The 12,572-nt window shown below is 36.3% G+C and overlaps 2 protein-coding genes across 8 annotated transcripts in view; one reads left to right on the top strand and one right to left on the bottom strand.

Annotated features, from left to right (window-relative positions):
• Positions 1–1,034: 1,034 nt before the first annotated feature.
• Positions 1,035–1,760, top strand: LOC141907243 (release factor glutamine methyltransferase-like). Its single transcript, XM_074796828.1, has one exon. It carries the CDS (start codon positions 1,035–1,037, stop codon positions 1,758–1,760), a length of 726 nt encoding a protein of 241 aa, XP_074652929.1.
• Positions 1,761–5,909: 4,149 nt separating this feature from the next.
• The window catches only part of LOC141906825 (roundabout homolog 2-like), a 64,901-nt gene continuing 58,238 nt past the window's right edge, over positions 5,910–12,572 (bottom strand). For 4 of the 7 annotated variants that reach the window (XM_074796233.1, XM_074796232.1, XM_074796229.1 and 1 more), the window contains 6 exons: positions 12,411–12,571; positions 11,832–12,038; positions 11,138–11,272; positions 10,492–10,680; positions 9,478–9,716; positions 5,910–9,167 (listed from right to left, as the gene is read on the bottom strand). In XM_074796233.1, coding sequence (XP_074652334.1) covers positions 9,153–9,167; positions 9,478–9,716; positions 10,492–10,680; positions 11,138–11,272; positions 11,832–12,038; positions 12,411–12,571 — 946 coding nt within the window. In that variant the 3' untranslated portion in view covers positions 5,910–9,152. The remainder of the gene's footprint in view (positions 9,168–9,477; positions 9,717–10,491; positions 10,681–11,137; positions 11,273–11,831; positions 12,039–12,410; position 12,572) is intronic. The other 3 variants (XM_074796231.1, XM_074796234.1, XM_074796235.1) reach the window with 3 other exon arrangements.

The raw sequence follows: 12,572 nt of genomic DNA on the forward strand, positions 1-12,572 counted from the left end.
CGCATTTTAAGTTTTAAGATTGCAAGATTTAAAAAAAAAATACTGCGTATGATTCATGATGGATGTCGAACTAATAGTCAATACTTTTTGGAAGTTAATCAACCTTTAGTCAGTTTAATGAAAATATTGTTGTACACCTCGCACAATACTAAGACGCACCTTTTATGATTTTCGAAAATAATTGAAAACATATCATAATTCATCATTTGATAACGAAGACAATGCACGACTTATAGCTGCTTTAATCACATCATGGGGCAGTGTAGTAGACCAAGTAGAAATCAAGTTCCGGGAAATATCGTTCAATATCTGAGTGAATCATCAGGTTGCTGAATTCATATTCAAAAATGTTTTGCTTCCTGACGACTATATAATACATGACTGTTGGGTTTGGAAGGGACACCAAATTAAGTCAAATCAAATTAAATTCGCCAATCAAATAAATAAGAAGGAACATCAAGATGAAGAACGTATACGAAAGAAGAAAGTAGCTATAATCTATATGTGCTAATTAGACAGGAGTGGACTGACCGAAGAACCAAATACTCATATTCAGAAACCAAATTCCACAGCCGTGAGTTAGAGTTATCTCTGAACTCGGGAGTTGGGCTGGGGGCTGTGTTTTTAAGTGATTCGGGTCACCATATTTTTACCATACCGAAAGCATATTCAGTATCGTCTGGAAGAAAGGCAGAGCACAATTTCACAAATTTTCAATGTCAATAGAATAAAGATATGGTGACCTTATTATGAAAATTCTGAATGGAGTGATTAAGGTCACCATATTTCTCTATTTTATTGGCGTTAAAAATTAGTAAAGCTGTGCTCTCTTCCAGACTGACAGACCCTATTGAAATTGGCGATAACATCATAACCAAAAGTATATTTACCGGGTTCTTATCGCCCAAATCAAACATTAAAGTTCACCATATTTTCATAAAAAATTAACTTGGCAATGAAATAACCAGAAGCATATATACGATACATTTTTTCTCACTGCGATTAAAGCCGGGCGGGACGCCAGACGTGACAAGATGTCTAGTGACACAATACGCAAAGAACTTTTGGAAACCGCTCGAAAACTTGTTGGTGAATATCAAAACACGATCATCGAATCGGGAGGTCAGGCTGAGTTCACATTCTGTGGTAAGAAATTCGTCACTTTCAACGATGTATGTTTTACTGAAGGTTACGATGACATAGCGCTAAATTTACCAGATGAAACACGCAAAGATGCGAGGGTTCTAGAAATCGGATGCGGAAATGGTTGTGTGAGCACCATGCATTATCTGCAAAACAAATCCAAGATCAGTTTCATTCTAGCGGTGGATATCAATCCACAAGCTTTAGAAAATACTAAAGCGAATTTCGAGCGTTACGGAGTTCCGGGGGAGGTGCGCTATTCAGACGTGTTCCAGGCGATTTCTGAAGATGAAAAGTTCGATTTGGTTTTTTGGAATGCTCCATTCTTCAACCATACCCCCACCGAGACCGGTGACCTGAAGATTGTCGAAAGAGGATTCATCGATCCCGGTTATGAGGGCATCGGTAGATTCATCGCAGGTGCGCGTAAATATCTGAGACCCGGTGGAAATGCGCTTTTTGGTTTTAGTAGCACTTGTGGTCAAATTGACATCCTGGAAGAAAAGGCGAAAGAAGCAGAAATGTGCCTCGAACGTTTTTGGCATAAAACACTGGTCGTGGAAGCATTTGTCGTAGATTGGGAATTATGGCGAATTCTACCGATTGATACCGAGTAAGAAACCGAAGTGTAAATGTACCATTTAGTCAAATAACCCGCTTGAAAAAGCTATTTAGTTGCAATATAGAATATGAAATATTTCAAACTGTTGTATGACTGCATCGTGGCCAATAAGGTACATAGTCACATGAATAGGTTTCATTGTACTAACAATAGTCCAGTCTAGGATTTATGATCGCTTTTGGATTAAAGTTATGACTGTGCAACTGAGAGACTTACGTACCGGTACCTATGTATATTTTACAAAAACAATCAAGGGTTTGTGGTCTCGCGGCCTATTAGTTTCCTGATGAAATATTCAAATTAACCTTATTGATTCTTAATAATATATCATATTATTCATTGGCAATATATGTGTTATTTTTCTTCAAGGCGCCAATTAACTTTCAATTCAGTTTTCTCGTTATAATGAGGGTCACGATCCATGGTGCATGACAATGAACAGTCCTGATGATGTCGACCTCTGTGTACCATCATTCACTACTTGACCGCCGAAACAACAAGGAAACCTTTTTTAGAGATACATCGTTCGTTTGTTTATTTGTTGACTGAGATAGAACATAATGTATTTATACGTATATTAATATGTACAAGATTCACCCGACAATATAAATTTACAATCCAATAAATCTAATAATAATAATTATTATATAATAATAATAATAATAATGATAATAATAATAAAGAATTCACAAAAAGATGATGAGTGCACGTAACCAACAAATGTTACGAATAAAAACCTACTTCTTACAACACTCGCAAAATAAAATTTATCTCTACAAATAAATTAAGTTATTTCCCCATAATATCTAAAATGCACTTAGCAATATCAGTGAATATGTTTTACCACATTCAAAATGTACGCAAATACTTCTTGATCCTTTTGATATATGCGTGCCAAAACAGTTTTCAATTACTTTGAAGCACAGGATAAGACATTACCTTTCAAAAGCGAAATTCTAATTCAGAAATAAGTTAAATACTACCAAATCAGCCACAGTTCGGGAAATGGGTTGAGAGCGATGTTGAGAAAAATATACACATCCATCGCAATTCTGAACTCAAACTACATTCAATGAAATGTAGTCCACTCGCGATAATCTTATGCCGTTGTATTACATAAAGCACCAAGAGCAATTTTCACAGAATCTCTATACATCATTATATCTAATAATCTATTCGTCAGAACCGTTCGCAGTTAGTTAACTAGTAATCAAAATATTACCTAATTCGATATTAAACCAGATCTCTTTTTTTTCATTTTTGATTACGCTTCATTTTTTCAAATCTTTATAAGAAGATATAATATAGTTTACATATACGGTGTAGAAACACTATTATCATTACGTTGCTCAGGCATTTCAACATATATACGTATCAAGTTTTTATGTAGGGTTGATCGTTCACGCATCCAAAAATATTCCTATAAAATTACAGTAGAGTACTCCATTCATCAAAAAGTCGAGAATTTCATCGTAAGAAAAATCAAAATTAATAGTGAATTGTGAATAGTGAATTATTAGAAAATGTAATAGAAAATCCATTAATAATAAACCCGAAATTTAATGAAATGAATATATTAGATTATCGGTGGTATAGAAAAACATTTATAGATTATTTCTCGAGTCATGATAAAGGGGACATATTGAAAAAGTTAGATAACTTTAAACCAAAAATAACTTATGCAATGAACTTATTTGAACTTAAATATGATGATTTAAGAGAATTTTTAAATAAACATCCATCAAGAAATGAAATCGAAAATTATATTCCAAAAATATTTTCAAGAGCTGCGTATACTAAATATAAACTCCCACGTGGCGAGGCTTATTTCTGAAGGGGGTCTGGGGGCCCTCCCCTAGAATGATTTTGAAAATTCAATCGCCGGAGATGCGTTTTGGGGCCATTTCACGGTCTCATTCACAGAAGCATGAGAAGCCGCGAGCCAACCACCTAGTCAGAGAACGACGAGCTGCTACGCGGTACAGCGTGCTTTTGAAAAAAAAATTTGTTAAGCAAAAAAGTGGGGCGGCTTTGGCCGCCCCTGCCGCCCCTGTTCCGACGGCCCTGACTGGTGCTATGGCAACGCTGGCAACAGGTGTTCTTTTATACATCAAAACAACGTCAGTTACAATTCGTCCTGAACAAGATATCCGTAACAAGAATAACACGGTTTTTTTCATTTACCAAGGGTTAGTCGTTTGTATTAGTACACGAGCAACTTTTATTAACGAATATTTAAAGCTTCCATTTGACTATTTCAAAATATGCATGTCAAAAATAGAGCACTTAGTTTTTACCCTGAGTTGGTTTCCATACACCTCCTTTCCTGTCTGGGTGGGCGACCCTCAGTCCTTGCTTCAAGTCATCATCAACTTTTCTAAATGTTTTCCATAAGTCCCTACCGCCGGGAATGGAAAGAATGGAAAAAATGAATGAATGAAATATGTCAACAGGATAAGAACCAACGCAAGTTTTTGCTACGTGTGAGATTTGTGAAGCCAATATTTCCACCACCCCAACTAGTTCTGATTGACCTCATTTCTTTTATTAATGATACACTCGAGAAACGTGAAATCCCTTCTCGCCGGTGAGATCATCGGCTGATGTCGGAGTTATAGCTGCTGTTACACATAAATTATTGAATGAATATAAAAATTCCTAATAATACGATAATTTTTAATTCTGACTGCGATTAAAGCCGGGTGGGACGCCAGACGTGACAAGATGTCTAGTGACACAACACGCAAACAACTTTTGGAAACCGTTCGAAAACTTGTTGGTGAATATCAAAACACGATCATCGAATCGGGAGGTCAGGCTGAGTTAACATTCTGTGGTAAGAAATTCGTCACTTTCACCGATGTATGTTTTACTGAAGGTTACGATGATGTAGCGCTAAATCTACCAGATGAAACCCGCAAAGATGCGAGGGTTCTAGAAATCGGATGCGGAAATGGTTGTGTGAGCACCATACATTATCTGCAAAACAAATCCAAGATCAGTTTCATTCTAGCGGTGGATATCAATCCACAAGCTTTAGAAAATACTAAAGCGAATTTCGAGCGTTACGGAGTTTCGGGGGAGGTGCGCTATTCAGACGTGTTCCAGTCGATTTCTGAAGATAAAAAGTTCGATTTGGTTTTCTGGAATGTTCCATTCTTTAACCAGACCCCCACCGAGACCGGTGACCTGAAGATTGTCGAAAGAGGATTCATCGATCCCGGTTACGAGGGCATCGGTAGATTCATCGCAGGTGCGCGTAGATATCTGAGACCCGGTGGAAATGCGTTTTTTTGTTTCAGTAGCGCTTGTGGTCAAATTGACATCCTGGAAGAAAAGGCGAAAGAAGCAGAAATGCGCCTCGAACGTTTTTGGCATAAAACACTGGTCGTGGAAACATTTGTCGTAGATTGGGAATTATGGCGAATTCTACCGATTGATACCGAATAAGAAACCGAAGTCAAAATGTACCAAATAACCCGCTTGAAAAACAACATTTAGTTGCAATATAGAATATGAAATATTTCAAACTGTTGTATGACTTCATCGTGGCCAATAAGGTACACAGTCACATGAATAGGTTTCATTGTACTAACAATAGACCAGTCTAGGATTTATGCTTCATCGCTTTTGGATTAAAGTTATGACTGTGCAACTGAGAGACTTACGTACCGGTACCTATGTATATTTTACAAAAACAATCAAGGGTTTGTGGTCTCGCGGCCTATTAGTTTCCTGATGAAATATTCAAATTAACCTTATTGATTCTTAATAATATATCATATTATTCATTGGCAATATATGTGTTATTTTTCTTCAAGGCGCCAATTAACTTTCAATTCAGTTTTCTCGTTATAATGAGGGTCACGATCCATGGTGCATGACAATGAACAGTCCTGATGACGTAGACCTCTGTGTACCATCATTCACTTCTTGAACGCCGAAACAACAAGGAAACCTTTTTTAGAGATACATCGTTCGTTTGTTTATTTGTTGACTGAGATAGAACATAATGTATTTATACGTATATTAATATGTACAAGATTCACCCGACAATATAAATTTACAATCCAATAAATCTAATAATAATAATTATTATATAATAATAATAATAATAATGATAATAATAATAAAGAATTCACAAAAAGATGATGAGTGCACGTAACCAACAAATGTTACGAATAAAAACCTACTTCTTACAACACTCGCAAAATAAAATTTATCTCTACAAATAAATTAAGTTATTTCCCCATAATATCTAAAATGCACTTAGCAATATCAGTGAATATGTTTTACCACATTCAAAATGTACGCAAATACTTCTTGATCCTTTTGATATATGCGTGCCAAAACAGTTTTCAATTACTTTGAAGCACAGGATAAGACATTACCTTTCAAAAGCGAAATTCTAATTCAGAAATAAGTTAAATACTACCAAATCAGTCACAGTTCGGGAAATTGGGTGAGAGCGATGTTGAGAAAAATATACACATCCATCGCAATTCAAAACTCAAACTACATTCAATGAAATGTAGTCCACTCGCGATAATCTTATGCCGTTGTATTACATAAAGCACCAAGAGCAATTTTCACAGAATCTCTATACATCATTATATCTAATAATCTATTCATCAGAACCGTTCGCAGTTAGTTAACTAGTAATCAAAATATTACCTAATTCGATTTTTAACCAGATCTCTTTTTTTTCATTTTTGATTACGCTTCATTTTTTCAAATCTTTATAAGAAGATATAATATAGTTTACATATACGGTGTAGAAACACTATTATCATTACGTTGCTCAGGCATTTCAACATATATACGTATCAAGTTTTTATGTAGGGTTGATCGTTCACGCATCCAAAAATATTCCTATAAAATTACAGTAGAGTGCTTCATTCATCAAAAAGTCGAGAATTTCATCGTAAGAAAAATCAAAATAAATAGTGAATTATACATTATGATATTATTTTCTGTCTAGAAAATCATTCGGTACAAAAATTACGCGACTTAAATTATGTTCATCATTTTCTTATTTTCAAACAGCCACCATTATGTAAAATCTAACACTGAGCAAAATGCAAAAGTTGACACATGTAATCAATTACTACTATTACAAAATAAATCTCAAAATGCAATATCGAATTCTGTTTGTTCTCGTAGAGAATGAAAATTAAGTTTCGTTTGACTGTTGCTATTATGTGTGTGCCAGTTCAACTAATTGCTTTCAATCCTATGAAACCATAAAATGCGAAAGATTTTCATGTTTGTTTTTCCTCATAATCTTTCCTTAAAGCATTGATTTTGTTTGATGTTGCAAATTTGATCATTCACTTGTTTGGTATTTAGGTATGAAACATGTTGTGGTATTCAAATAAACTATGAACAGTAGACTCTGCTTGCCACTGATCTCACAGGATCAAGGAATTCTCTCGCGAGGTATCAACTCCGGGTTTGACCGAGTCTTCTATATTAGGAATTCTCGGATGAATAAAATTTGTTACCTCAATCGCATTCAATACTTCAAATTGAGGAATTTTCACAGATGATTCGAATTTGAATAAGTAGGTCATAGATGGCAATACAATATATTCTAATCTTTTTTTCAACATGATATCTGCCAAAATATACAATACAGAAATCAATTACTGGCACCGGAAGAATGAAGAATAGCGAATCCTTCGTTGTACATTTTCATGTACCGCGCGTAAAAAAAATCTATGCACGTTTCAAATTAAGATATACATTTATTTAAACACAATAGTAAATTCGAAGTATCTTTTTATCATTGAAGTACGTAAGTATATTATGCCAGTTTCACACGCACACAAACTGTACAAAGATATATTCATAGAGAAATTCATGAGATTTCGTTCCTGTCTTCGCTTCATTCGTTTTCAATTTGTTAATTACAGTTGCAATGTTTTGTGCACATCTGAATGCTCGCACTGCTAAGAGAGCCAGGCGTAATAATGAATGTAGGTGTCATAAGTTGTGAGTTCACATTCTAAACAACAACAATAACAGAGCAATACGGCAATGATACCGAAATACTTTTTGAAATATTTCTTCAAGCGACTGAAAGCCAAAAGCAGACATACTACGTGTGCATGATTGGAAATTTCAACTTTTAATCTACAAGTTTATGACTAAAACGTCAACTTGCAGAGTGTCAAATAAATTGTTGTTTCACGTGAACATCATTCTTACACCTCTTAGCATCTATAGACAGTAAAACATGCGTCTATAATCATCCCCCATCATTCATAGATGGAAAGAGTATCAACTGTAATTTATTCAATAGCAGTTTTTTAAACTATATACAATCTATATATTGTCATAGCGACGAATTAAACAAGAATACATACAACTTAGCGCGAAATCAATAGCATAGCGCTGCCACTGGTAGCCATAGCAACCCGGGAACCAGGGGCACTCTAAATTGAAGAATTATCATTTAACATTTTATCTTTATACAACCTAAAACATCTTATAAGCAACAGGCCCCGTCATTCTGAGTATTTCTTCCTTTTAGTTATTTTCACAGTTCTATGACGCTTTGCAGCTATTTTCGTTTCTCGTTCGAAAGTTCAAAAAAAATTCATCTCGAATGAACTTCGGAATAATCTACACAATACAGGTGCTATGGCCACCGGAAAAAACTGCTTTTTCACATATTCAGTTGTTACTGAGACAATCAGTCCACAATCGTTGGTCTACGCACTTATTCGCATTTATTTACCTACGGAAATGGTTACAACAAAGTTCATCATCGCACGCGTGCCCTTCATCCGGCAGAAAATAATCCACACCACGAAACAACAACTTATAGAGCTATAATAATTATGTAAAACTGTTGCTAAGAACAGACAAACTTATCGCTTATCCTTTCCCATATTTTCATATATTTTTTGCGTATACATATATGTATATATACAGTACAATTATAAGTTCCCGTTTCTTTCATTTAAATACACATCGAAAATTTGACAATGAGAATATCGATTCTAGCAAAAAGTCATGATGAGATCTGTTGTAGAAGCTGAAGAGCTCCGCGTTTTTGAGGCTTTTTTTGTCATTTCCTTAGGTTATTGTATTACGAATGACGCGATAAAGTTTCAACGTGCTTCACGTCGCGCAGCACATTTTGAACGTAGGTAGCACTTCGGTTTCTTCGGTCGTGCGATGATTTGTCGTTGCCCGTTTCCAGTGCGTACGGTTGAAATTGTCATTGCTTCGTATCTCGGAGCGTTTATGTTTTTCTATCACATTGTCACGGTGTTTAGACCAGAATTGCACATTAAAGATTCTCGGTGACTTGGTCACCTTCGTATACGTATTATATATCCACACTCGTGTACACAGCTATTCATCCAGATTCCATCTCTCATACTATCGGCGTCTGCAAAAAAAAATCAGAGCTAGTTTTAGGAATATTCTTCTAGAAGATTTTTGATTCATATGAACTTTTTCTAAACGTCTACCATTAGGACTATGAAGAAATCTTAAGGATTTGTAAAACAGGGGCTGTATTTCAGCCGAAGGCTCAAATAGGTCACGTTCTGTTCCACTATAGAAGAATTTCATCCGATAATTAAGGTATTAGAAATCGAGCTAAAAGGTTCAGTCATCCTAAAATGAACAACCAGAGGATTTTGGCCCAGTACAAATGATATCATATACCACACCGACCAGATTCACATATAACTTACATCGCCCAATGGATCCAATGTATTATATGGATGATGTGGATCTCTTTGCGGATCGAATGTGTCATAAATATGCTCTTCGGGGTGCGTACGAGTCTCACTATCGCTCAGATAATTCGGATTACTGCCGACGTGATGATTACGCTGATTTTTCTTAGGTCGGCCGGTTGTCGCGCACATACGCTGGTTCATGTTCATGTTGTTCATGGGAAAGTTTGGCCGGTGATAAGTAGGGAGATCGCCTGCAATATACGAAAATATCAACATTACAGCTTATCATCGATATAGCGTAACCGGAATTGATATCAATTGTGGAACTAAATAAATCACGGATAAATTGAAATAAACGATTCAGTATAAAATAATTCCACAATTGATAACACAGTAAACCTCTTCTTACTTGGATTTGATCAACTCAGACTTTTGACTAACTCGGACAAAAAAAAAGAAAACAGAAATCATTTTTCTGACTTCCTAACATATTGGACTTAGCCCTTAGCTCAGACCAATTTTGCAGGTCCCAGTTTGTCCGAGCTAGGCGAGGTTTACTGTACCTGGTATATGAAAAGTCTTTTTTATATACCGGTGCCATCGATTGTGGTATGATTTATCAACTCCTAAAACTGAGAAACCCTCAGTCTACCAGTCAATATAGTAGAAATTAAAAAATTTTATCATTCACAAACTGAGTAACGCCTAACTGAATAACACAGATAATTGGAAACTAAATCAACTAATCACCTATGTTTTAAAGCTCATCTGTCATTATCCTATTGAACTTTAAATTATATCTTTATCAAAACAAAAGGTAATAATAATACAGGCATATATGTATATATAAAAACAGACGCACACAAAAATATTCTTTTTTCAATTCTGTTTTATAGATTAAACGAATTCGGCTAAACTTTCTCTTACGGTACTTCTTCGATGTAATGTATCAATAGAAATTAACACAATCATGCAAAAACGTAATATAGAGGACACACATGCTGAGCAGTTTGAAATGTGACCTACGTTGATAGGGGTGTATCTTACCCTGAGCGTGGGCAGGATGTTGTTGCAGTGACGATGGTGGTTTATTCATGTCGTTTAACTCGCGCGGAGATGGATGACTGCCGTTACGTTCTGGAGGCATCGGAGGCATTCGATGTGTATCACTGCCACTACCCTGATCACTACCGCGTCGTGGACCGTACTTCATTGCTGTAAATAATTGACAAATAAGATTCCTTAAGCATTTTCGAAACAAATTCAGAAATGCTCACTGATAATGACTAACAGAAGCCAACTCCTGGGCTTTAGACAAACTACTTGAGAGACTTGACTTATTGTGTCTGGCTACCCTCTACAGGGCGGCCACTTTCCATCTCTTTACTAATTCCCAGAGTTTTCCATGACTTTTCATGTTATGGTACAAAATACCCTGAGTGAACCAGAAAAATGTCTTGGATTTGAATGTTAAAATTCATTCATTTGTTCTGAATCAAGTATTGATAAAGAAACACGTGATCAATGAAATTATCCAAATTCACTGAGTTTTTCAGGTTTTTGGTAAAATTTGTCAAATTCCTTGAGTTTCGCAGATTTTTTCTAAATTTTTCTGATTCCCTGAGTTTTCCAAGTAAGTAGCCACCCCGGTCTATTCTAGCTATTGGCGTACCTTGTTCCTGCAATTGTTTTTTTCGTTGAGATTTAGGGTAAGGTTTATGAGGTGGCACGGCGCTATAGTTACTGTCCGTGCTGTAAGGTGATTGCGGTCGTTTGGCGCGTTCACGATGTCGATGCTGACGACGTGCTGAAACCAAACAGAAAAATAAACGTGCAAATAAAACCCGGTGACTTAAAAGAAAAAAGTATTCTAGAAACCATTCGAGCTTCAATTCTCCAATATCTAATGATAAATTCCTCAACCGAGTTCAAATCGAGAAATCAAAAATTCCGATGAGATAAAATATTGTCGATGGAAACAACCGATACAAGTAGACAACGTTTCTGATGTTATATACTTAAAAACAAACATTTTGTCAATGAATTAAGCCATTCGTAAGTAGAAAATAATCATCAACAAGTTGCAAATTTGAAATAGATTTGATAGACATAAAATGGAACTAATGATAAATTGTTCGCATGCAAGTCAGGTCGATATTAACACCATGCACTTGAGAGGAACTATTCAAGCAAAGCCAGCACACAGATATCTACAAATAACGCTAATGCCTAACCCCTCTCACAAAGAAATGAATACCGGTAATTATCACTTCGGCATCAATTCAGGGTATTCCTATATGGTGGTTTCGAAATCGGATCCAACGCAGGGGATGGTTTGGGAATGAAGGGGAGGGCTGGTTACTTACGTTTATTATTTTGTTGATTCTCGGCAGGTGTCACCGTCGAACCAACAACAGTTAGACCAGAGAGCTCCGCGGCCTTGGCGACGGCAGTGGCAAAGTCTGCCTCGGTTAGGAATGATCCGTCACTCGAGCTAGCCAAACTTGAGCGTGCACTAGGTACATCAGAGTTACTATTGTCAGTCACGCTAGCCCAAGATGCCATCATAGACCCTGCAAAACAATAATCACTCGATGCCTAACAACTACTTTATATAGACGACAGTATACTATAGTACAGCACACACCCTGTCACTGATTCCCAAACAGACCCCGTACAAACAAGTAATATTTCTCCCAGTAATACATTATATGATTATTCCCCCACACCATTCATTATAAAAGGTACAGTACTCCTCCTTAGATATTACATACAGTATTTAAGCGATTAACTGAACATGCTAATCTTTTGCCATGCAGAAATCAAAGTTGTTTAATATCCAATCGTAGCAATGAGTTCATATCGACCATTCTAATATGTATGGCCAACTCGCAAAGAAAGCTTTCACAGCATAGAAAAACACCTGGATGATTCAGCCTACTCACCATCAACAATATCGCCCCCTATACTTGACTCGGGTGAGCGGTGTTGTTGCTCGACATCAGATTCTCCGACATACTCCGGCATTCCCTCCGATACAGGTGATTCCCGTCCATTATAACCAACATCGACGCATAAATGTGGTCCATTCGGTGTACATTCTAACC

This window comes from Tubulanus polymorphus, chromosome 6, assembly GCF_964204645.1.
Source record: "Tubulanus polymorphus chromosome 6, tnTubPoly1.2, whole genome shotgun sequence".
NCBI classification, from domain to species: Eukaryota; Metazoa; Nemertea; class Palaeonemertea; order Tubulaniformes; family Tubulanidae; genus Tubulanus; species Tubulanus polymorphus.